The following is a 27,182-nucleotide window of genomic DNA, read 5'->3' as shown; positions in this document are numbered from 1 at the left end:
TCCCAAAAACATGCATGAATTGGAGACTCTAAATTGCCCGTAGGTGCGAATGGTTGTTTGTTTGGGTGTGCCCTGCGATTGGCTGGCAACCAGTTCAGGGTGTACCCCGCCTCCTTCCCGATGATAGCTGGGATAGGCTCCAGCATGCCCGTGACCCTCGGGAGGAGAAGCGGCTAAGAAAATGGATGGATGGAAGACTGTCATCCAGGAATCCTAGTACTTCTGTTCAAAATCCGCTATATGCAAAATCTCACGCGACTGAAGGTGAGCAGGCTTCCTGCTGTGGTGCGGGCGACACAACCTGGAGCTGAACACGCTCAAGACGGTAGAGATGATCGTGGACTTCAGGAGGCATCCTTCGCCACAGCTGCCCCTCACGTTGTCCAGCTGCCTTGTGTCAACCGTCGAGACCTTCAAGTTCCTGGGAATTACAATCTCTCAGGACCTGAAGTGGGCGAACAACATCAACTCCGTCCTCAAAAAGGCCCAGCAGAGGATGTACTTCCTGCGGCTTCTGAGAAAGCACGGCCTGCCACCGGAGCTGCTGAGACAGTTCTACACAGCGGTCATCGAATCGGTCCTGTGTTCTTCCATCACAGTCTGGTTTGGTGCTGCTACAAAAAAGGACAAACTCCGACTGCAACGGACAATCAAAACTGCTGAAAGGATTGTCGGTACCCCCCTACCCACCATTGAGGACTTGCACGCTGCCAGAACTAAGACAAGGGCGTGCAAAATCCTCTCGGACCGTTTGCACCCCGGTCACCAGCTCTTCCAGCTCCTTCCCTCAGGTAGGCGCTACCGATCAACGCAAACTAGAACTAGTAGACATTCCAACAGCTTCTTCCCTCTTGCGATCAACTTCTTAAACACCTAACCTATAATTCCATTACAACAAGCTGGCAATTTTTTTTTTTTTTTTTTTTGTCACATTTCTGTGGGGCCAATTATGTATTACTCGTGCACTCACTGTAGTTGTCTCGCCGTGCTGCACTATTTGCATATACTGGCCACTCATGCCAGAGTAGCATCTGCTCCATTTGCACACTGATTGAGGAGTATCTGTAACATTTGCACAACCGACATTGTCCCAGATGATCGCACTACACGTCACTTTAAACCGCATACACTCCTTGAAGTCTCAGCGCCCTTTGCACAATGGTCATTGCACCAGACTATTGCAATATTAGTCGTTCGAACTGCTCTAAGTGCTAGAGGACTCTGCATCTTTTTGCACAATTGTTTTTTGTCAATGTCTTTATGTCCCCAAAGTGTTCTGTAAATTGACTGTTTGTTGTACTAGAGCGGCTCCAACTACCGGAGACAAATTCCTTGTGTGTTTTGGACATACTTGGCAAATAAAGATGATTCTGATTCTGATTCTGATTCTGATTAAGTAGCAAAACAACGGGTTGATGACATGTTAGTTTGAACCCAAACTTGCTTAAATTTTGTTTATATATGGCTGGAGTCTTCGGACAAAACTCATGTATTTATCCAAATGATATACAGTATGTAAACTCGAACAGAGCCTAAACATCGTATCGTGTCACCTTTGGCCGCTCTTGAAGACATCTTGTGTAAAACAAAAGAATTGTAGACGTTTAAAGTTCCTACAGGTGATTTGTACAGTTTACACCATTCACAGTGCCACGACCTGTTTTGCTGAATGCAGAAGTTGGTTGCAAGTATACCCTACTGGGCTTGTTTCGCCTTGATGGAGGTCATATTTTTACATTTTTGGACCAAGCTCTGGGTCATGTATACTGCAGTGGGAAATATTTTCTATATTACTGCAATAAACAACCAGAAAACACAGTCTAAAGATGAAAAACATTATTTTCTTATCACATATAGCAGCTTGTTTTGGTAAATGTCTATTAATGATGTGGCCAGTGTGTATACACCACTCATCATCTTCACTTTTACTTCTCTTGATATCTTTTCATCCATCTTTGTATTTGTTCTATTTTTCACAGTTCATAACTTGTTCCCCAATTCATGTCCCTCTTTTCCCAGCTTGTATCTGTCTCATTTTTCTTTGCCTCTTCCAATCGAGACACTTGTCCTCTCTTTCTTAGATAGCCAAGGTTAAAAACACACTGGTGGGATTGAGATTCTGTTTGTGTCCATGATGAACGAGCGTGTCACGTCCACTGCATTTCCTGCCTCTTTCCATCTATCGCCGTAATCGCCTCAACACATTAACATTTAACATCATTCAGCACGAGGAGCCAACGGTCTGCGATCATCAGACACAGCAACATGCAGACACGCAAGACAACCTTCATGTCTTTCTGGCGCCCATAGCAACAAAAAAAAGTTAATATGTGGACAAAAGGGAGATAAAAGTAAGCGATCTGTGGGTGTTGCGAGTTGTTAATGGTTGCCAGACACAATAAATATTTAATGAAACTTGTCCGGTATGCGGCGGCACGGTGGCCGACTGGTTAGAGCGCCAGCCTCACAGTTCTGAGGACCCGGGTTCAATCCGTGGTCCCGCCTTTGTGGAGTTTGCATGTTCTCCCCGTGCCTGCGTGGGTTTTCTCCGGGCGCTCCGGTTTCCTCCCACATCCCCAAAACATGCATTAATTGGAGACTCTAAATTGCCCGTAGGCATGACTGTGAGTGCGAATGGTTGTTTGTTTCTATGTTCAGGGTGTACCCCGCCTCCTGCCCGATGACAGCTGGGATAGGCTCCAGCACGCCCGCGACCCTTGGGAGGAGAAGCGGCTCAGAAAATGGATGGATGTCCGGTATGCCTTTACCCCCAATGCTCTCAAAGGATTCATGTCAATCCATCCAGAGGCCTAAGGAGATCAATACAGGGCTTAAAGCTAAACCTCATTCCCTGACTCAAGAGACTCTGTCTTAACTCCTGCTTGTATATACGTAGTTTCCAGCGAGATGGTCACTGTATACTTAATAAAGAACCCACTTAAAATGCTTTGTGGCAGAGCAAGCGGTGGAATACCAGAGGTTTCCCTGCATACCCTAGAGCACGGGCACTCACATTCAAATCTTAAAAGGGCCACAAATTATTTTTTCAGTGAGTCAAAAGTCAATTTGTTGAGGTGGCTCAGACCACATGCGATTATACTGTAATATTCAAACCAAAATGTCCTCTGCATTCAAAACAACAAAAAACCGAACTAAAATTAAATATTTCCATTTTGACTTTAAAACAAAGCATGACCCCTGTTATGAATCTAAAACAAATAAGAACATGTTTCTTTTTAAATAGAAACACAAAGAACCACGGGAAAGAAGGAACTATGCTTTGGGACCACACACTTCAAGTGGGCGCCAGTGTGCATGTGTGTGTTCATATAGCGTCTGTATTTTTTTTGCCCCATTAAGTGTGTGTTTGTGGTACTCCGTTGTGCTGGGCTAGTTGGAGGCGAATAATAACGAGCCTTCCTTTTCTCACCTCCCACCATGATTACACTAATTATGCTTCTTCTCGGTATGGCTCTGTTGTTGGGTATAGAGGTTGCCGCATAATAACATACACACACTGGCTCTGTGACATTTAAGACACAAATCCAGATGTGAAATATTAGTGTGACTAATCCTCTTCAGAGGCTTTATCTAACATCATCGTGTCCATGGCGACAGAGCGTTCCTCGAGTCTCCATGACACATCAGTTTAATTAGCAGTGTCAGCCGCAACACACTCTGTCAAACGCAGACTTCCCCCTGTGTGTGACTTCATGATGGACGCTGCTGTTATCCAGTTGTCTACGTCCTCGTACTTTCAAACACTTGTTGTGACGCTTGAAGCATGTAAAAATAAACACCCACATTAGCTGGCCTACACAAATATCATGTCACTTAGGTTTCATTTCAACAACTCGGCAGCACAGCGCAATTTGGAGGTCAACAAAACTGCCCTTCTTCTCACCTGTGATGGGAAGTCACAAAGTACTCATACATACTTCACTGCTGTATTTAAGTGATTTTACCCACCCACACTGAAATTCGTACGTATCTGTACTTTCTAAGCCTAACTTTGTCAAACTAGATTTTTTCTTTTTTTCAACTTCCACTGATGATGTCATGACATGAGAAAGACTACAGGGAGGATAGAGAAATGGTAAAGACAACTGCACTTGAGCTATTGACTGATATAAGTTGGGAAAAAGGTACAGCAGCAACAACAACGGGCATCCATCTTGAAGAGAATCCTTTGACATTGTCAGAATGGTTCGTGGGAAAAGCTTTGTCTTGTGCCAGCCTAAAAACCACGCTTGGTGTTCAAAATTGTTCCATTTGCATGTTCTCCCCGTGCCTGCGTGGGTTTTCTCCGGGTACTCCGGTTTCCTCCCACATCCCAGAAAACATACGTTTACATGCGTAGGTTAATTGAAGACTAAATTGCCCATAGGTGTGAATGTGAGTGAGAGTGGTTGTTTGTTTATTTGTGCCCTGAGATTGGCAACCATGCAGGGTCTCTAACCCTGTCTCTCGCCAAGAGTCAGCTGGGATAGGCTCGAGCACGCCTGCGAACCTAGTGAGCATAAGCGGTACGGAAAACTAGCTAATTTAGCATTTTTGTTACTTAGTTATGGGGACAAAAATCTTTTTTTAATTGTGCCAAAATGGGTATTGTATATCATTTACAGTAAAAATTAATTTTTTACTTTTTTATATGAGTACATTTCACTCTTTACTTTTTCTACTTGAGTTATCAGTACTACTTTTACCAGTCTTTTTACTCAAGTATCTGTATGTGACTTATTTCACTCTTAAAGGAGATTTAAGATATGCAGAAAAAAAAAAACAAGAAATGCAGAAAAAAAAAAAAAAAACATCAATGGGCTTGAACAATAATTCCCTTTCTTTGCAGGAAATGGCACCGGACACCGCAAGTTGTCATTCTCTGAGAAACTGCGTGTGCAAGGGATCCCTGGTCCTCAGAAGTGTGAAGCAGATGTGCTAACCAGTCGACTACAGTGCCGCCGGGATGAAATCAGACCAATTTAAATAGAGCTTGTGTAAGTGCTATCCTGCCAGGACTGCTCCAGTCATTTTTCTGTCATTGATTCTGTACTTGATTATCTACTGGAAACAGTACAATATTTTATAACGTAAGTGTGTGGGCTATAACAAATCATTCACTTAATCCAACCAAGCCCTCCCGTTTCCTTTGAAAAATGCCAATTCTATTTGCTGCGAAAGCACTTTACAATGGAGCATTTTTTTTAAACAAGCGTTCATGTAGATAAATAATTTGACTCGCAGCAGTCACATTGTAGCAGCATAAAGAGCTGCGTAATGGTCTTTCATTGCAGGGGACGTACCGGTGTGAATTTCAGTAATACTACAGACTTTTTAATAGAATGGAATGCTTTTTTTGGTCACTATACACGTACAATGAGCTTGAAAGCAGCTCCTTCACCAGTGCAGACGTGTATTATTTAAAAAAAAAAAAAAAAAAAAAAAAAAAATACCATAAGTAAAAAATACAGAACATTTCCAACAAAGGATAAGTAATAATGCAAAAAGATAATATAATTGTAGTCTATATTGTAGCATATATCGCAGCTCCTGTTAGCATGTGTGACACCAATTTGTTCATGGTTTCTGGTGTGAGGAATCTATTTCTGAAGTCATATTTCCTCAGAACTGTGAGGCAGATGTGCTAACCAGTCATCCGCCGTGCCGCCAGCAATTTTATTAAAAACACATGATTATTGTGTTACATCAGGTTTCATTGCACTTTCATGCATTATTTTTCACAGCCCCCTTCACACTTGCACAATAGGCTACAGTTGAGTCGGGCTTTATGGCACTTACAGTCGACCAGCCACAATGGAGGAGTAGCACACGTCTGGCTGACACCTGCCAGATCTGTCCGATGACACCCACTCTGATTCTGGCATTCTATTACCAGCCCCGTTCACTGGGGTCGGCAATCTCGGGGGGATTTTGACATGGATAGCTTCTGGACAAAAGCTGGCGTGAGCCCGGCACACTTCGCATGCTGGAATTGAGGGTGGTGGGTCAGGGTGATTGAGTCCAAGGACTTGCGGTCATGAGCCTCGTTGCTTCATTCAGTGAGTTTGCACTGCAGTTCTTACTGTATATGAGTACATGCGGCATATGCAGTGAGTCCAGTGTGAGGCTGGTCCGGTCTTGGGCGATGGTGAAGCGGGTGTTAGTGAGCTCATGAAAGGTGGCCCGTGCATTCCGTGCAGTGTTTTTGCCAATTCCAAACACAGTGTGTGGAAGAGGGGGGAGCGCATGGCAATGTTGAAGTCCCAGCATTTGCGCTGTGGTGAATTGGAATCGTTTTCCCTGAACCCAATCAATCAATGCTCCCATATCTCCATGGGTTTGGAGACACTGCAAAAAAATACTAGTGAAGACATTTGCTAGGGTGAACATAAATGACTAAAATAGCCTTTGAACTTGAAAATGACCTTAAAAATGGAAAAATAACCAGAAATTAATTCCTCACACCAAAAACCATACAAAAAGTGGTGTTCTACATGAATCTAGTTGTTAACAGGAGCTGAGATATGACATTCTTGTGTTCCGTGGTGGCAATGTTTGATTTGGTGATCTGTCACGAGGGTGGTGCCCCCAACTTGTATGCAGTGGCTTTTGAAAACATTGTTCTCTGCCTAACATATGCCAAACTGCAAAAATAAAGTGTAGCATATTGATGAATTCCCTCACCGCTATTTACTTTTTCATTGTAAAAAGCCTTTTGTTTCCCCCCAAAATGGGACTTTCTCACAATGTTGAACACCAGCAATAGAATGATAGCTTGTCTTCTGAAGCTACTATATACAACCCCAATTCCAATGAAGTTGGGACATTGTGTTAAACATAAATAAAAACAGAATACAATGATTTACAAATCATGTTCAACCTATATTTAATTGAATACACTACAGAGACAAGATATTTAATGTTCAAACTGATAAACTTTAGTTTTTAGCAAATCATTATTAACTTGATTTGCAAATCATTGTATTCTGTTTTTATTTATGTTTAACACAACATCCCAAATACATTGGCATTGGGGTTGTATACTGTCGCTATTATTGCACTGTGTTAAGATATCAGTTTTTCCCCTCTAGCTTCTCTTGACAGCATGTCGGGCAGGCAGGCTGTGATTTTAGGAGCTGTGAGGAACCAATCTTGACTGTCAGTGAGCCAAGTTGGACGTCACTGCAGCATAAATAATTAAAACATAAATTGAGATCCCTCCCTGGTTGTTTGGCTGCTTGGATGACCTTCATTAGTGGAACCTTTTCACAAATCAGCCTTTATCAAACCATGCATGATTTGCAACACAAGGTAAACCTAATTACAGAAAACTCCGACTGGCATTCACATTCTATTATAAAACCTTTCAATTGTCCATAATTATAAAAGTTCATTGAATCAGACTCCTATGAAGCAAGAAAATAGTTTGGACAAATATTTGTTGCCTGTTCATCCAATGTTTGCCATTTGTGTCATTATTCAAGCAGTGATGGGCTTATTCATACGTGTTAGAGTACACGTGGTGAATCACTGCTTGGCTCAGCAGAGCATAGCACTTGATGTACAACTGAACGGCATCTTTTATGTTCACAAATCCAGAGATAACATGAGTGCCAACAGGTATTGTATGAGGCTTGTATGGCTAAGTAATTGCCTGCAGGTGGAAAACAAATTTGGTCGGCATCAGTGGAAATTGTGGATTGAAGTTGTGGATAATGAGATCACAAAGGCTTCCCGTATTGAGTATTAAAACATAATATAGCAATATTTTCTGAAAACAGTACATTGATAGATTTTTCTTTCACCACATATCAGTCTGAAAGAAAAAAAAATAAAAATTTGTATTAAATTTATTACAAAATCTCCAAATAGTTTGCTCTAGTTTTTAATACAGTCCCACCACCAACACAAAGTTAACAATATAAACAAAAGCAGTAAGATGGACATTTGAACCTTTTACTGTAAATCATCATCACATGTTTCGCTAGATCCCTCGGTTCCCCCTGAATTTCAATTCTTTGTCATTCAGGACATCTTTATGCTTGTAGTTTTGGGAAGGCAATTTTAGTGCATATAATAAAATGCATGAAAAGATAAGGTGCCTCTCCCAAGTGTGGAGAATGCATCAGTTCAAAATTTGAGAAACATCAATGTTGAACACTGAACTTCACTCAAAGTCCATTTGTATACTGTAAAGTATCATTACGTTCCCAGAATACATCAGAACATAATGGCTGATGCCTTGATATGGCTGTTTTGATATATAATGTTTATCGGGGAGAGAAAGAACGTGAAGGGCGATATGATGTGACTGCTAAATGGCAAATAAATGGGGAGGTGCCTTTTCCATTTGTGCAATGTTGTGTAGCAACTAACACGTCATGGTCAATTATCAGTATGCAAGGCTGAGGCTGCAAGGCCATGTGGGAGGCTTCAAAATACAGCACTAACTTTCTTCATCTTATCAAACGGGCCATTAGATAATGCTTAGGGTGGACCTTTTCATGAATGTTAATTTAGTCGACCACAGTGTCTCTTGTGGTTGGGGTGCGTTGTCGAGTGTTACAGTCAGACGGTGGAAGAAGTTAATTGAGTGACTGCATTTCCTCTTTCACATCAGGAAAAAAAGGTAGTGACTTAAAGATTACGTTTCTCCCATTTGAACTGTGTCCGTCTAAACTGTTGCGACCCAAAACTGCAGCACTGACCATGGACTCAGATGAATTAGTATGCAGTCTTGCCACATGTTGTAAACAAGTTCTGTGGACAGGATTAAAGGTGATCTTACTTACTCCTTAGATTTTGCCATAGTAGTCCGTTTTATTAGATTTTCAAATTGCAATATACCAGAAAAAAAATTATAATATTCAAAAAATAAATCTTTACACATATTCAGGTAAAAATAAGTGGTCTAACCCCATCCATGATTAATACATTGATCAAAGAGGGCCTGCTGATTGGGGGCACACAGAAGCAACAATGAAACTATTTTCATCCATTAGTGCTTCTATCTTAAAAAAAACCAAACAAAAACAAAAAACACTGAGATAGACACTCGAGGACAAGGAGGGAAGGATTTTCACAAATCTCAATTTCATTTCTTAGATAAAAGCAGCAGAGATGATGTGATCATCACATCACACTGGGAACAATAGAATTCATCGTTCAACCTGACCCGGGCATCATCCCTTTGTTTTTGAACCAGCAAAACCTGTTAATATCGGGCTTATTGTGTTTGCGGTATAAAACAGCTCCCAGCAATATATTACACAGATGCTTCCGCAATATAAACATGACCAGGAGATGCGATTATGTTCTGTTTCCATCCCCAGTGAAACTGCTAACTGCATCAAATAGCGCAAACTGAGACCTTAAACAATGAGCAGACGGACGAGTGCATCTGATGGCCGGTTGAAGGAATTTCTTTTTTGTTTGTTTGTTTTGGCATGACTTACCTGGCCACACCCAGGACACTCATTGCCATTCTCACAGGTCCTCCGCCGGGATTGAATGCCACCGCCGCAAGGCACGTTGCAGCGTTCCCATGCCGACCAGGCCGACCAGTAGACGTGAGGAGGGCAGGGCAGGTGTTCATTGCAGTACCTGCCCAAGAAAAACAACAGCAACTGCATCAAATAGCGCAAAAACAGAGTGACTGCAGGTGATATATTCTATATATGACTGACATGATCTGGTAGTAACACAAGAACCCCGCGCCCCCATATAAAAAAAAAAAAATGGTGGAAGTCAGGGATTATTACACTGGGGAACACAATTTTTGTTGAGTTGGGTCTGACAGCTGTTAACAAATTTTTGGGTGCAGAATCCAAAACTGATCTCAGTTTCACTCTATCACGTCAAGTTTTTGAATTATAGGATCCCCGTTTTCTTAAACAAAAAAACTTTAAAAAAAACAAAAAACAAAAAAGAAACAGCATATTAAAGAAATATAACTTACAACGGTATGCCCGTGGTTACAAAGTTAAAAGAGAAAAGCCAGCACAAATCCCTGCTTTCTGTTTGCAGATATTGAGAGTACTGACCTACTGAGAGGTGCACGCACCTCTCACCGCACTCTCAATTGTGACTGCACAAACAAATTGCCACGTAGCTGTAGGTGAGTCCAATGGTAATCAGCTGGCAAGTCTTACTACAGCTAATCAGTGGAATTTTGCTTATCTGGAGGGTAAACTTGACGTGCTCGAAAAAGCAACTGATTGCAATTTTGGAATCAGCATGCCAATTTTTGTTTTAATCAACACAAAAATCTAACTCAACATCATTTTTGCTTCAAATTGTTCCCCAGTATTATTAAGTAGAATACTATTGCTTAGTTTAAAACACCTGAGAGAGAAAAAAAAGGTATATACAACAACATTTCTAGAAAAGTAAATTCAAGCACTGGAATGGACCTGAAATAATCAAGAACTTGGGAGCCATTTTTCTCTCTTGACTTATCCAGTTCAAGGTCATGGGAAGTTGCATGTACACTCACTCGTAACAATCTAGACCAGCGATTCTCAACCAGTGTGCTGGGGCACATTAGTGTGCCGTGAGCGCTCTTCAGGTGTGCCGTGGGACATCATCAAATTTTACTTAATTGCTCAAAAAATGATATATCTCCCAAGAAATAATGTATCTTTATTCGTCTATTTATGCGAGTGAGGCATAGTGAGTGACAGACGAAACAAATAAATGCTGCCCTATTAGATGGCAGGAAGTACATACAATAATTAATGTATCCACTTTTTGTGGCATTTTTGTTTGTTGGTGTACCGTGAGATTTTTCAAATGCAAAATATGTGCGTCGGCTCCATAAAGGGTGGAAATCACTGATCTAAAGGCACATTATTAAGACAAAACTGTTTAGGTCCGATTGACACCCTTAGAGAAGTACTAACATTACTGCACAACCGCAGTGAATCGTACAAAGATACTTAATCCCAAAACATTTCATTTTGTTTTAAAAATACAATTCCAATGTTTTTTGTTTGAATATAAATCGTGCTAAACATATTTTCTTGAACTGCTTCAAAAACAAACAGAAATAGTAATACAACGAATGACGTGAAAGTGAAAAATGAAATGTGCCTCTTTGTTTTAATGCAGTAAGAAGACTGCAAAGTGAACACTTTGTGCATGAATGAAAGTCCTTGACTTATGACAGTGTCCTTTAGAGTTAGAAGCGGATAATTAAATGTGAAGGCACCAAAGATGCCACGGCAGTGCGCCCCGCCACCAAACTGAAATAGCTACAAAGGCTTCATACCACAAGGCAGGAATGTCCACAAAGGCGTGCAAATTTAACAAATTCAACAAAACCAGCACATTGCTTTTCATGTGGCTTGAAGACGGCGAACTCTGCACCTATGTCGTCGACCAAATAATAGTAACAAATATTATATGTAAATGACAGCAACACAAACGATTAAAAAAACTTTGCTTTGATTGCAAAATTTTACCACTGAAGATAATGGCACTTCACATTATTTTACAATAACATAGTCAGACTTATTACAGTCATATAATTACCAACTTTTATACATGCTATAAAACTGTTTTAATGACTGTTTTGTTGTGTTTTGGCTTAACTGCCTTTTGAGGAAAGCGTAAGTGCTGGAATAGCTTTCCATGCTTTGACTGGATCTTTTCCATTGTAGTATTACCAAATACTCTGCTATTCATGGGAAATCAAAAGCGATACTCTTGAATATTCTGATTGGAGAAAATAATCCTTAGAGCGGTCATCTTTTTCATGTTTACTAATCTGCGTGCTTGAAGTGGGACAGAATGGTGGTACTTGGGGGCGGGAAGAGGAGAAGTATTAAGGGAGACTGGATCACAATCGTGTGCATGCGCCATAGATTAGCAGGTTTACAATAAGACACACGCAGGCACACGCACACACACACACACACGCGCGCGCAGAAATAAGTCAGCCCCAAAACACCGCTTTTGTCCCAATAAAAAAATAGCTTGAGCGGATTTAGAACTTCAAATTTCACTTTAATAAAACAAGTTGTGTCTGTCCATCCCTCTCTGCAATGCAGTTAATGAGTTACTAAAGCTGCCAATGTAAGCCAAGGTAAGAATTAACAAACGGTTGATCAATTTGGGCATTAACCTGCCACATGTAAGTCGCGCAGGGTTGCTCGGATTCAGAACATTTGCTTTATCTTTAAAAGCTTTGGCTACTATGAACATTCAGCGCGTGCCTGTTGGAATCTCACACAGCCTCTCACAGCATTAGAAAAAAAAAATCACTGAGTGCTGAAAGATGGGTGAAGTGCTTAGCAGTCTGTGCAGGTTACAACAGACTCGATGTGCTGTCTGGACTCTAAATGAAATGTCGACCCTTCCTCTTCGCTTCGGTACGTTGCCTTGCCCGATACGTATCGGCATATGCGCATGCACACAGACACAAATAACATACATACATACATACACATATATATATATATATATATATATATATATATATATATATATCTTTTTTTTTTTTAAATATGCACACACAAACAGCTGGCTCGATGTGTTGTAAATGCTGTAGCTGTACTGAGAGTAGACTGTGAAAATGAGAACAAAAAGCCATTGAGGCTTGAAGACAACAAAAACAGAGGTGGGCGGCAGAACCTGCCTTTGGCCTCCCGGTGTATTTGTTAGGTCATGAGTTACCAGGGTTTGGTCAGTCACAATGTGTGTTTTGCTCAAGGCTACTGTTGCAGCCGAAGAGCAAATCTCAAGGACTTCTCCGCCAGGAGGGACATGAGGAAAATGGGTTTAGAGGAAAAAGAAGGTATAAAAAGAGTCTATAAGCTTCATTTGTCTCATTTGTAATGCTCTCAGGCGCTCAATTTCTCTCATGTAATGGATGAAGATGGCTCTCTCCATTTGTGCCATGTATTTATCGTGCTCTTTTGTTCATATTATGTGATATTATCGACTTGTTTGTTTGTCAAATGCATGAAATCATTTTATAACAAATCAAATAGTGTGGTTTATATTTCTACAAATGCAAATCAAAGTTTGTAATACCTCTCCTCACGGTTCTGACCCACACACACGCGCCCTCCGTGGCGAGGGGTTGGGTTGCTGCAGGAGCGCTGACGAACCTGAAAGCCGATACCACAGCTGGTGCTGCAAGGAGACCAAGAAGTCCAAGGAGTCCAGGCTCCGTTTCTATGGAGACGCACAAAGAAAGTTTTCGTCAAATACTGTGTAAGACTCATGTTGTTCAGTATCAGTATCTTCTTTCTTAAGACGAGCGGTGTGGAATGTGAATAAACAACAACTATAAACCAAATTGTTTATAAATGTATTTATTTAAAGAGGCCAGAGAGCTCATAACATAATTGGCAATGTCATCTTGTTGGTTGTTTTCGTGTTATTAACAGACAGCAAGCAGCTTTTGAGGAAACACAAACAACATTTCCTTTAACTTGTCAGTGAGTGCAATGCCAAATAATTGGCTTACATTTGTTATCCTATTAAACACACAACAATCCCGCATAAACTGGCAAACTGTTTTGAGGCTAATAATTTATGTCTTGATGCACTAACACTATTACGGACAGTAATAACAGACAAAACTTACCTGGAGCAGTTGGCGACCTCAACGCTGCTCCCACGACACCTCTGCCCACCACACTGAGGGGCGGGGCTGTCACACGCCCGTGTCCGACATAGGCAGGACCCTGCGCTGCCACCGTCATTGTGGCTACAAGTGGACCATCCCGACCAAGCACCAAAACCTCCATCGACTGTCACATTGCGGACCTGTTAGCAATGAAACAGATAAAAGTAAAAGCGTTCATAAAAAAACATCTTGTCCTAGAAACCGGCCTTGGGAGAGCGTTGCTTGGCAGGAAAACACAGGCAGAAGCTGGAGAGTCGACAACTCGAACTCAATTTTCCTAAATTTCAGCAGATGCAAAAAATAAGTACAAATCATCTATGGCATCTCGAATTAGTCAGGTGCTGCCAGGCAAATATGCAGTAACCAAGAAGCTGTGTGGAATATGGAAATGGTCTCCCGACTATGATGATGATGTTCCAAAATGCGAGGAATGGACACACATGGGAGCACACAAATGTGAGAAAATAAACGTGGCCAGCATAATAGAAAGGAGTAACAAAATTGAATGAAACTGCAAGTATGAATTACTTATGTGCTTCGTAGGCAAGCTGACGTGCGCCATGTTGACGTGCTGCTCTCAGATATGCACATAACAATTTTACTATCTAAAAGATACATTTTTACTTGTGGTTCCGAAAGCTTCTTCACCTGCTGGTCGCATGGTTGATAAGAAAAACATGTTTTTTGGTGTGTGTGTGGCCTAGAAGCTCAAGATTGTGGCCACCAGACAGTATTTGGTAATATGCAGCAATAGTGCATACAAAATTTTACAGTGCATTCTCAATCAGAAATAAATTGTTCTGGGTTGACAGAGGTTAATAAATAATAATGGAAATATGTGTGATATAGGCAGTAATATGTGGTGACCTGAAAGTCCCGTTTGTCTCGCAAAGCTCACTTGTAGCGATCTGCACACATTAATACGGTTAATAATCAGCATCTCTGGATGGTGGACATGGCACAGTTGTATGCTGTTATACTCTAAACTGCGTTATGGGTAAGTGTTGATGCTTTCTATAATTACAATGTGATATTAAGAGGTGGATTAAATCAGATTAAGTTCCAGGTAGAAAAATAATGCCCTGCCACAGCGTGTCAAGGTATTCTTGTTCTAAATTACTACCATCATTTTAAATCAGAGTGCAAATGTAAGCAAAACATTTTGTGCTTGTGTGACAAATTTCCCTGCAGTATGCCAAATGAAATTTGTATATACATGATGGCACCATATTAATCCTACTGGGTTTATGCACATATATCTGTTTATGCATGCACAAACCTGTATGTATGTATATTAAGTCAGTTTATCATTACCAACATCTGTGCGTGAATACTGATCATTTAAACAGCATGCACAGAATAGACACTCATTCAATTGAATTATTTCAATGTTACGGGATAAAAAAGTGCCACAGGTTTTATGCAAAATGCCCTCATTTTCTATGGATTGGGGCCCATGAGGAAGTGTATCAAGGGGCCGCCCGGCTGTTGAACAACTGCTCAAGTCAGTACATACAATAAAGGTTGTCTGCCATGACAATCGTGTGAGATTACGTGCACGCTGTATGTATTCTTGCCTAAAGACACATTTGAGACTGACAACCTGCCTGTGAATATGGGACACAGCACGGAGCAGCCTCCTCTGTTCTTGAAAATGGCACATTTGGATATTTCTCAAGAAGCAAAAAATATTTAGCAGATATAGCGCCCACAAAGGGTGAGAGTTTGAAGAAAGGAAGGAGCAGCCAGAGGTGAATGATTGAGAACGCGCTGGTGGGGGACATGTGGCTCCAATAAACTTTGGTTTGTTTGTTTCCAAGATGCATTTCTTTGGAAAGGATAACTTGCCAAGTCAGATTTTCGGAATAAATCAAATGACTTCAGAGCAACATAAACTCACGTGGATGTCACGATTAGATTTGTGTGCCGATGGAATGACTTTTTCCAACACAGCAAAGCAGCATTAAATCATTAGATGGGTACTCACAGGACACTTTGTAATGCTCTGCTCCCATTGGCTCATTCTGGCGCTTTCCTCTAGGGTGGTGCACTTCTTCAGGAGGAGGTCCCAACCACAATAAGGGTCTCTGGCCCCCACACATGCTCTTGTAATGGAAAAGATCAAATATAAGTACACTTGTTTTTTTTTAACAATTTTAATTCACCTATTACATAATGCATGCAGGAAAAGAGCAGGGAGGAAAAACTGCCTTTTGAAGGTGACTATACAGCATAACACAAATTCCCCCAAAAATGTAAATTTATTCTGAGTGTCTAATACGTAGATGCCTTGCATACAGGGGGCTTTTCTTCAAGTTATCCCAGCTTTTTTTGGAACGCGTTGCAGCCATAAAATTCCAAGTTAATGATTATTTTCTAAAAACAATAAAGTCTATCAGTTTGAACATTAAATATCTTGTCTTTGTCGTGTATTCAATCAAATATAGGTTGAACATGATTTGCAAATCATTGTATTGTTTTTATTCATGTTTAACACAACGTCCCAACTTCATTGGAATTGGGGTTGTAGATCACCCGCAAGGTGTTTTATGCAGTTCTCCAAAGCATTCGCATCCAATCATGTCTTTGTTGACCTTGCCTTGTGCACTGGGGCACAGCTATGCTGGAGCAGAAAATTGTCCAAAATACCCAAGATTCAAAGGGGACTAAGCAGTTTTGATTAAGATCAATTGATGAACCTTAATCTGTCGCAAAACTTTAACAAGTACAGTTTATCAGCTAAACAATTAAACAATGAGAGAACACTAACAAAATCATATCAACTTCATTCGAGCAGACTTGCATCATAATGACCTATGTGAGTCACTGAAAGCCCCAAGTAACATGTAGTCCAAGTTGTTCTGTAGGTTTTCATAATAATAAGGTCGTCAAGATGCAGAGTGAGAAACCAAATACGTGAATGTGGATTTAGCAATTATGAGGGAAACTTATGAAATGTATCATTTGGGATAAGGATAAAGGGGTTGAAAATGAGAGAATGAGTTAACACTCATCAGCGAATCCTTCTGCACAGCCCGCCAAATGGCTTTCCCCCCCCTAACAACGACAAAACAACAATACTCTCAAGAAAAACTGGATGTTGTGTGCTCAACAAAGAATGCTGTGATTCTTCCAGTATGTGATGATGGATGGCTCCCACCCTTGTGGAGTCTTTACACCGAGTCCTCTGTCTCAGGTTTTACACTTGACGGGTTGCCAGTCTGACAGAGGAACTTAATATGACTGATAACCACACACAGCTGCACCAGCCCAATGTGTGTGGCAATTTAGGAGGAAGACAGTAAGACAGGAAGAGTCCAGTTGCTCACATAAAAGCTGAGGTATGTTTTTTTTGGCCTTAGTTTAAGCCCCTGACCAACATTGATCTGGCCCTCTCAGATAAGAGCATTCTACTGAAGACGACGAACCTTTAGAGCTGTGCCACATTTGCTTTGGATGCTTTCCATTGAGACAAATGGTTTTGCTTGCGCATGTACTCACTCTCTGCCCTTGTGGTAGCTGCACCTCTTCAGGGGGATCTTGATGACCTGGTCTCGTACGCCCACGTACAGCTCGCTCCGGCTGTGCAGGATCAGCAGGCTCCGGATGGGCTGCTTCTTCCTGGCTGGGAACAGCTCGATCTCTTCCAATAGGCAGCTTCCCGTGGACTGATTCAGAGGGGAGAGCACTTTTCGGATAGTGCCGTAATCTAGGAGAAAGTAAATGAGTTTTTGGTCATTAAAAAAAAGAACTTGTTCCTTAATAGGACAAGAAACCCTATTTGTTAACTAATTCTACATTATCAATGTACAGTGCGTACCAAATCTATTAGAGCACCTCTGAGACATTCCAGCATCATATTGGTAAGTACTGAGAAGTGGACTCGAATTTCAATTTCACTGAGCCTGGATGTTTTACCATTTTGAACAGAAATGAGCAATTTTAAACTAAATTCTGGGCTTTGCTGACAAGTTAATCAATAAATTAATCAAGCATAACATTTAACCACTACAAAATGTTCTGTTCGTAAAACTACATATAAGAGGGATGTAATAAGAATACAGCATAAAAGAAATGTAAAAAAAAAAAAAAAAAAAAAAGGTTTTGGTAATTAATAATTACCAGTGCTATTAATTTAGAGCAGCTGTGCTATGAAACCTAGATGGATGGTGGTCGAAAGGATTTGTGAAGCATTGTGATCACAAACAAATTGGAAGTGCAGAATTGTCTGCAAGTATGTTCATAAATTGAAGGGCTAAAGAATTCAACCAGGCTACAAAAACTACAAAAAAACTGGAGTAAGAACGATGCTTTAAGCTTTTATTTATCGTCTGGAAAAAAAAGGATTCAAGATAAAGCCTGGAAAAGCCTGGTAAACATGATTTTGGACCAGATTCCCCTTTTTGACCAAAGCCAGCAGTGGCCTGATTATCTGAAGGGGCTAAAGATTATCCTTAGCAATTATCCTACAGTGTGTGAGTTGTTAGCAATGATTATTATTCCCCAACATGCTCAGAAAACAAATGGGGCCAACAACCACAAATGTTAAGTGTGCTTTATATTTCTGATCAGAAATCCTGTTTTCTGCAAGTCAGTTCTTTTCCGATTACACAACACACTATATGAACAATACACCTTTTGTGTATATTATGTTGTATGCCATGCATGGGGTCTCAGATAAAAATTGGTTAAGATGTTAGAAAATCTGTGTGTGTATGTGTTAAATAGCAAAACTGCAGTTTGTGTGAAATATCGGCATGGTGAACGTTGGGGGTTCGAATCCTGGCTGTGGCCTTCCTATGCGGAGTTTGCATTCTCTTTAGGAATTAATAGCAAGATGTTATAGTAGGATAGGTAATCGGATGTATCTGATGGTAGGACGGGACTGATAATGCACGACAATGGGCTTGGTGGTGTTTCAAAGTTTCATAGCGACCAAACAACTCAGGAGTGTCCGCACAATGATCACAGCGCCCTACTTCTTTACCTTTCGGCTTGTCCCATTAGGTGTCGCCACAGCGCGTCATCCTTTTCCATGTAAGGAATGGTACTACTTTTCTCCTGCATCCTCCTCTCCAACACCAACTGCCCTCATGTCTTCCCTCACGACATCCATCAACCTTCTCTTTGGTCTTCCTCTAACTCTCTTGCCTGGCAGCTCCATCCTCATCATCCTTCTACCAATATACTCACTATTTCTCCTGTGGACCTGTCCAAACCATCGAAGTCTGCGCTCTCTAACTTTGTCTCCAAAACATCGAACCTTGGTTGTCTCTCTGATGAGCTCATTTTTATTTTATCCAACCTGGTCACTCCGAGAGCGAACCTCAACATCTTCATTTCCACCACCTCCAGCTCTGCTTCCTGTTGTCTCTTCAGTGCCGCTGTCTCTAATCCGTACTCACCTCACCACTGTTTTACAAACTTTGCCCTCCATCGTAGCAGAGACTCTTGTCACATAACACACCTGACACCTTCCTCCACCCGTTCCAACCTGATTGTAACCATTTCTTCACTTCCTGACCACACTCACCATGGCGCTGGACGGTCGACCCCAAGTATTAAAGTCCTCCACCCCTGCTATCTCTTCTCCCTGTCGCCCCACTCTTCCCCCCCCCACCCCTCTCATTCATGCACATATATTCTGTCTTACTTGAGCTAATCTTCATTCCTCTGCTTTCCAGTGGATGCCTCCATCTTTCTAACTGTTCCTCCACCTGCTCCCTGCTTTCACTGACAATGTCATCTGCAAACATCATGGTCCAGGAGGATTCCAGTCTAACCTCATCTGTTAGGCTATCCATCACCACTGCAAACAGGAAGGGGCTCAGGGCTGATCCCTGATGCAGTACCACGTCCACCCTAAATTCGTCTGTCACACCTCACCGCTGTTCTGCTGCCCTCGTACATGTCCTGTATTATTCTAACTTACTACTCTGCCACTCCAGACCTCCGGATGCAATGCCACAGTTCCTCTCTGGATACTCTGTCATAGGCTTTCTCTAGATCTACAAAGACACAATGTAGGTCCTTCTGAACTTCTTTGTACTTTTCCATCAACATCCTCAGGGCAAATAATGCATCTGTGGTACTCTTTCGAGGCATGAAACCATACTGTTGCTCGCAAATACTCACTTCTGCCCTGAGTCTAGCCTCAACTACTCTTTCCCATAACTTCATTGTGGCCCATCAACTTCATTCCTCGATAGTTACCACAGCTCTGCACATCACCCTGGTTCTTAAAAATGGGGACCAGCAAACCTTTCCTCAGGCATCTTCTCACGCGCTAGAGCTGGTCAAAAACTCCACAGCCACCTCTCGTAGATGCTTCCATACCTCCACAGGAATGTCATCAGGACCAACTGCCTTTCCATTTTTCATCCTCTTTAATGCCTTTGTAACTTCCCCCCTTATTAATAATTGCCACTTCCTGGCCCTACAACGTCCTGAAAAAAAAAAAAAAAACATTCTATCTGTCCCTTGTTAAAACACAACACGAGAGTGTTAAACGCTCCCAACTTCATAATTAAGGTTGAGTTTGCTACATTTGATCCCCTCCCATGCTACAGTATGTGGAACAAATTAGTACAGAACAGAAAGCAGATGCCTGGTGAGTATCTGGTGTCCCACTGATAAAACTTTCCACACTTATACTCTGACTGTCAGAGCATATTGTCATAATAGAGGGATCAAACAGTGTACTGATTGCTGTTGGCAACACACAATGAGACTGAAAATATGTGCAAGACATCTTCATAATCACTTATGACTTTTTTCTTTTTACACAGTGCTTTTCATGGTTGTTTTCATGGTGTGGTATTGCACAGTGATGATATAGAACAAGGTTTATGTATGCATGACTCCATCAATTATGTGCTTATGTACACATAATGACATCATTAGCTACACTTTCATATCATATTGTGATACTGTACAACACACAAAATGTGCCTCAAAGATGATGTTTCTTTTTTTTTTATTTAACAGTGCTCGTCACTGTTTTTGTAGTGTGCATTGGTGTAGAACTTCATATCATCTGCATATATATAAAATAGCTGGCTCATTTGTTTAAATAAAAAAGGGATATAAAATGAGGGGGTTGTGTAGTAGCAGTGGGGCAAGTGTGGCTGTTGAGGCTTTTCATCTGGAAAGGTGTGGGTGTTACCCCGCGAGTGCAACAAAAAGTTTTCGTGTTGAAAGCGTTCAACCAGAACACGGCGCTTTACCAAACATAAAGCTACACACCCTTATCAATATCAAATATCTACCCCGCATGTTGACAACTTATGCCTTGTCACATTTTAGAGTTAAACTAGTTAAAAATGCATAAACATCTGGTGTGAACTTACCAGTGGCTAAATAGATGATATGAAAGAGCATGTCTTTGCCCTGCACCACATCCACGGCCACATGGCTGAAGCGGACATTATCCTCCATGAAGTAGGGCACGGGAACCACGGGTTGGACCACCTCATGCATCAACAAGAACTTCTGGGCATCTTGCAAATTTCTCTCTGTCAGGTTCACATAGGAGCCTGAGTCGATGGTGCCACACTGTGGAGACAGACCAAATGTTAAAAGCAAATTCGGCTATATATGCCAAGCCAAGCATGGTGCTTTTTAGGCAGAAACTGTGCTGAAATAAGACGAAAAATGAACATTGTTGCCATGGTCGATTTGAAAATTTCAAACGAGGTAAAGACAAGCTGACGAGACAATTTTGACCAGCTCATTCGATACACCTACTCAATATAATTGGATCACTTAATATCTTTATTTGAAAAGATATTTCTAAGTTGCGGTTGAAACTGTGAGGGATCCACAGTATCACCTTAACAGTGTTGTTTATCAGTAAACAACTAACAATATTTATACTGAACAAAAATATAAACGCAACACTTTTGTTTTTGCTCCCATTTTTTTTTTGAGCTGGACTCCAAGATCTAAAACTTTTTCTTCATACACAAAAGGCCATTTCCCTCAAATATTGTTCACAAATCTGTCTAAATCTGTGTTAGTGAGCATTTCTCCTTTGTCGAGATAATCCATCCCACCTCACAGGTGTGGCATATCAAGATGCTGATGAGTCAGCATGATTATTGCACAAATGTGCCTTAGGCTGGCCGCAATAAAAGGCCACTCTGAAATGTGCAGTTTTATCACACAGCACAGTGCTACAAATGTCGCAGGTTCTGAGGGAGCGTGCAATCGGAATGCTGACTGCAGGAATGTCCACCAGAGCTATTGCCCGTGAATTGAATGTTCATTTCTCTACCATAAGCCGTCTCCAAAGGCTGTTTCAGACAATTTGGCAGTACATCCAACCGGCCTAACTGCAGACTGCGTTACACGTTACACGTTACACCCCACCAGCCCAGCCCAGGACCTCCACATCCAGCATGTTCACCTCCAAGATCGTCTGAGACCAACCACCCGGACAGCTGCTGCAACAATCGGTATTTCTGCACAAATTGTCAGAAACCGTCTCAGGGAAGCTCATCTGCATGCTCGGCGTCCTCATCGGGGTCTCGACCTGACTGCAGTTCGTCGTCGTAAACGACTTGAGTTCCTGCCAATATCCAGCAACTTCGCAGCCATTGAAGAGTGGACCAACATTCCACAGGCCACAATCAACAACCTGATAAACTCTATGCGTGAGGCAAATGGTGGCCACACCAGATACTGACTGGTTTTCTGACGCCCCGAGACCCCCACAATAAACCAACCCTGCACATTTCAGAGTAGCCTTTTATTGCGGCCAACCTAAAGGCACACCTGTGCAATAATCATGCTGTCTAATCAGCATCTTGATATGCCACACCTGTGAGGTGGGATGGATTATTTCGACAAAGGAGAAATGCTCACTAACACAGATTTAGACAGTTTTGTCAACAATGTTTAAGGGAAATGGCCTTTTGTGTATGTAGAAAAAGTTTTTGATCTTTGAGTCCAGCTCACGAAAAATGGGAGCAAAAACAGAAGTGTTGCATTTATATTTTTGTTCAATGTATTATTGCAGTTTGCAGTGGTGTCGACCGGCACATCATCATACTGACAGCTGCTTGTAATTTCCGCACCGCTCGTGTAGAATTTCTATTATTACAACTATCCATCAGCATTATGAGCTTTCCTATTGCATTTCATGAAAATGTATGTGCAGAGTATACCTAATGTTGTAGTTGTATTTCTTGTAATTCTCCTCGAAAAGCCAGTCGTATAATGAATTGCGATTTGCTTCAGGCTAACCATACTCAGGTTACAGTTAACTGGGCCTGGACACTGTGGCGATTAGTTCTAAGTGACTAGCTACAGTAACAACAGCACTTCATACAGATCAATTCCCGGCCTTCCGTGGACTGACTGATGAGCATCATGGAGGCTTTTCCAGTGATAGGCAATGGATCATGGCCCTCACCACTTCAGCAGATGGGAAATGAGCGTCGTGAGGGACTGCACCAAGCCTTTATGCCTGCCTGCTCTTATTGTTTTTCTCCCAGCAAAGAGACACACTGTATGAACACACATCATATTATAGCATCTCCCGATATTGGTTATCGCTCGGTGAGATTGGCTTTGTGCACATGGGGATCTGTATGATTACATATCTGCCATCGTGACGAGGCGCGTGTGACACCTTTGAGCGGATACACAAAGATGGATGTGTGAGTTTGCAGGTTCAGTCCAGTTGAGGTGAGGGACAGAACCATCATTTGGTTGAGTGTGTGCGAGTGTGTCCATCTCACCTTGTGTCCTCTGCTCAGATTGCAAGTGCCATTGAATAATGGCATTGGAACTGTATGTTTTGAAAAATGGCTCACTACACAAGGGCTTGGCTTTGCAAACAGATGATGAAATATTTGAATACTAGCAGAAATTGGGACTGATTGTTAGAAAGACCCACTGAATAGGCCCTTTCAAACTGCTCCATATTATTTGTCTGTCCCTATCTTAGTACAAGGACCCATTGACATTGAAGATGGCAGAACCATGCCGTTTTTTTAAATGTATTTTTAAAATTCTAGGGTGGAGTAAACTCAAACTGCAACAACAATAATTCTTGAAACAAAAGTGAAAAAATTGTGTCACGCTCTATTTTTTTTTTTTTTGACAGCCACATGGTTAATGGAAAAAGATGACAGATGCACTGAAAAAAAAGCCCTTAGTTTTCAGTTGCACATAATCAAAATGTGGTAAATGGATGAAATCCCCTCTTTTACTCGAAAATCAAATAATAACATATGTAATTCTAACCAATGTACATGTTCGAAATAAGTAAATTAATCTTGACTTGATGACAAAAATTAGAAAATCAATTGTATGTTCTCATTTTGAAACACACAAAATAAATACTAATATTCATGAGTATTTGGCTCAACTAACTTTTTGTACATACTTATTATGAGTGCATTTACAATATTAAACGAGCCAGAAAGCCTATTCCAGCACAGATGCTATTAGCAGTAAAAAAAAAAAAAAAAAAAATGTTTTGGCTCTAACTTAACGATCAGGTTGCGTGTGCTGAATGATTAGTTCACAGACTTCTCATTATCTCTATCTGGCAGCGGTCTATAACCTGATATTTTCACATAAGATAGAGAAAGCTTGATTTTAACGACGTGTATGTCCGCTCATGTGTACAAAGGGATGAAGTACTCGTAAATCTAATCTTGCAGCATTGACAAATTGATGAAGATGTCACTGAAACTGAGATAAACTGCGCGTCGGCCCAGTGGTGAGCATCAGCTATTGTGGACAATTTTAGGGGGAGATTGAGATGGCAATGCAGGTCCTCTAAGGGATGTATCCACGGTATGCTGAGAAAGGGGAAATGTTGCGAGTCTTGAATGGAAGGAAAATTGGGTTCCTAGAAGCGAAAAGACTTTCACTCAAACAGCCTGTTAGCAAACATTAAAGTGTGTCTGCACTGAGTGGCTTTCCATGTGACTCAATTTGTATTCAATGTTTTTCTTGTAGAACATCCTGATTCTGCTTCTGCTTGCAGGAAATATGCAGACCACGTGTGCATGGTGGAACATGTATGGCAGGGAAGGAAGGGGGCGTCTCACTGATTGGCAATTGGGCCTTGGAGGGATTTCTATCCTTCATGGAGAACGGTGAGGATTATCTGCTAAACTCCACCCCTAAGAGCCACTTCTGCTCATACAACATCCTCCTCCCACTCTGTGTAATAAATCGTGAGGATAAAGTGCCTCAGTGCTGCTTGTGTAGAACAACACGAGGACAGTTAATAGAAGTTCAGGAGGAAGCGAGGAAACATTTCTAATCAATGATGGTGCAAAATGTAAAGAGCACCAGTAAGTTTATTTGAGAAGCGACTCTATAAATAGAGGGATGTAGTTCATTAAATGTCGTGTAAAGTTTGTTTGGACTTGAACATGACAAATGCATGTATCATATTATCATATTTAATTTTACAGGTTTATTATTATTTAAGAAACAAATAATCCCTGGTTACTGAAAAGATAGTTGCTGATTGTGATTTTTTTGTTTACCTGAAAGTCAGGGTTGGGATTAGGATAGGGCAGCCAGGCTGAGCGGGAGTTCTCCTGGTACTTGAAGGGTCCGTTGAAGACCTGTGATATGGCACTGAGATTGAAGGCGCACACAGCAGATGCAGCAATGCTGTTTCTGAAAGTCAGGAAGAGGAAAATACAGGAACAGGGGTGAGAGGACAGAGGGATGACGGATGAGAGGTAGAAATAAATTACTAACGCTACAAACTGTTTTGTTTCTTTGCTCTGTATTTAGCATAGCTGTGAGACAGTAATACACATAAAACACACTCGGAAGGTCAGACCCCGTTGTAAATGATGGCCGATATTGGCTCGTAAACTCAAGAACAGGACACAATTAAACTGTGTGGCTTGTTTGATTAACTGCACACATCTCCACTGTGAAATACAACTTCGACTTTTCCAGCTGTCACTTTCAACATGCCCAAATGTCGTTCCGCTACAGGGGAAGAAAAGACCGAGAGGACAGTTTTCATTCTCCGCTCAGACTTGGCCTTAGCCCACATGAATTAGAATCCGACGTGGCTGTTTATTAAACTTAGTACCTGCAGGGGTAATGTTTCCAAATACCTTGGGAAAACATTGTTTTTCAGCAATGGAGAACCATTGAATATAAATAGATTAGTCAGCTTTCAGTAAGTGTGTGAGTATCTGAATATGTGTTGGAAAAATGACCCGAGTATTGCAATATAAAATCAATCCCTTGATTTTCTCCCATAAACACTAAAACAAAACCCCAAAATAGCTGGTAGTGTATGTTGTAATTTTTGATCTATGGTTATTCAGTATATCTGCTTGTTTGTGTAAAATATATCAGTAAATTTACATCTATACTATTCTGTATAAGTGCCATTCGAATTTGTAACTTCTTTCAAGGCTTGTTTTTCTTGGTCATTGTTAGTTATAGTAGCCTTTTCTATGCAAAAATGACTAAAACAATTTCCATAAAACTTGTGTGGATGAGTCGGGCATCGTCAAGGGAAAAAAAAAAAGAAAACATTATTCAAGACAAGGATTAAGAGCAAGGCTGTTTTTGCAAAATGGTTCTTTGTGTAAATAGTCTGAGTCTCAGTGAATGCGAAATTCTTGCAAAATCCAGTCATGCACAATTTGGTGCTAATCCAATTTAGCCTTGGTGGTCTATGCTCTACATATTATATCTTGATAAAACTCACACATTGGTGGTAAAGATGCCATAGAGTAGCTCCAGCTCAGGTAGGTAGAAGGTGCCCTGCAGCTCGTTGTAGTTAAAGGGGATTTCTCCTGGCCGGGAACAGTTGAGCCGGGCCTTCATGAAAGTCGTCCACGTATCTTCCAGGAGGAAGCGGCCGCCGATGTCATTCTTACAGACACGGCCGGCACGAGAGAAGACTGTGCGACCGCAGTCGTGCTCCACCGCATACTCGCGAAAGAAGAAGTAAGTGAAGTTGGCGATATCGTAGGACGACACAAAGTTTGGTTCTGTTGCAGGAGGAGAGGCGAGAATGCTCTTAGAAAACTGCAACGCAACACACCAAAACAGCAGGTGATCAGGGTGAATAACTACTGGCTATGTTATTAATGGCTTAGCATTCCAATAGGAAAACTCATTTTTCATACTTAAAGGTTGAGATGAGAAATGGCCAGAAGAGGTGAAGCGTAATGGTTTACACCCTGTCAAAAAGCACGTGACCCCAGCGACAACCGCCCCAGCAACAACGTTCATCTTTTATGTATGACATTATTAGATTCTAACCGCACACTTTATTCTCCTTGGCAGTGATTTAATTCATCTTTAAATGGAAGTGTAGCAGCCCCTCCCTCCTCACTTCAACCTTCTTATCCTCGGCACCTTAGAGGGCGGAGCAGGAGGGGGAAAAAAAATCTACTCACTGTAAAATTAATTATTAAGCACCCATTTTCCCAGCGGTTGTAGTAGCACATAGTAACTTCACATTTTTCCAATTTAGCTTAGGTGCTGAAAGCAAAGAAGAAGAAAAAAAAACATCTGCTGATGAGACTCGCAGGCCAAA

At 41.3% G+C, this 27,182-nt stretch overlaps 1 protein-coding gene across 2 annotated transcripts in view; it reads right to left on the bottom strand.

Annotated features, from left to right (window-relative positions):
• sema5a (sema domain, seven thrombospondin repeats (type 1 and type 1-like), transmembrane domain (TM) and short cytoplasmic domain, (semaphorin) 5A) overlaps window positions 1–27,182 on the bottom strand; it is a 124,244-nt gene that overhangs the window by 23,050 nt on the left and 74,012 nt on the right. For both annotated transcript variants that reach the window (XM_061666684.1, XM_061666685.1), the window contains 8 exons: window positions 26,346–26,631; window positions 25,150–25,285; window positions 20,986–21,190; window positions 17,138–17,345; window positions 15,624–15,741; window positions 13,595–13,776; window positions 13,036–13,179; window positions 9,456–9,603 (listed from right to left, as the gene is read on the bottom strand). In XM_061666684.1, coding sequence (XP_061522668.1) covers window positions 9,456–9,603; window positions 13,036–13,179; window positions 13,595–13,776; window positions 15,624–15,741; window positions 17,138–17,345; window positions 20,986–21,190; window positions 25,150–25,285; window positions 26,346–26,631 — 1,427 coding nt within the window. The remainder of the gene's footprint in view (window positions 1–9,455; window positions 9,604–13,035; window positions 13,180–13,594; window positions 13,777–15,623; window positions 15,742–17,137; window positions 17,346–20,985; window positions 21,191–25,149; window positions 25,286–26,345; window positions 26,632–27,182) is intronic.

Source organism: Phycodurus eques, chromosome 21 (genome assembly GCF_024500275.1).
Source record: "Phycodurus eques isolate BA_2022a chromosome 21, UOR_Pequ_1.1, whole genome shotgun sequence".
Lineage (NCBI taxonomy): Eukaryota > Metazoa > Chordata > Actinopteri > Syngnathiformes > Syngnathidae > Phycodurus > Phycodurus eques.
The sequence above is the reverse complement of the archived record's forward strand: the minus strand, read 5'-3'. Positions and strand labels throughout refer to the sequence as shown.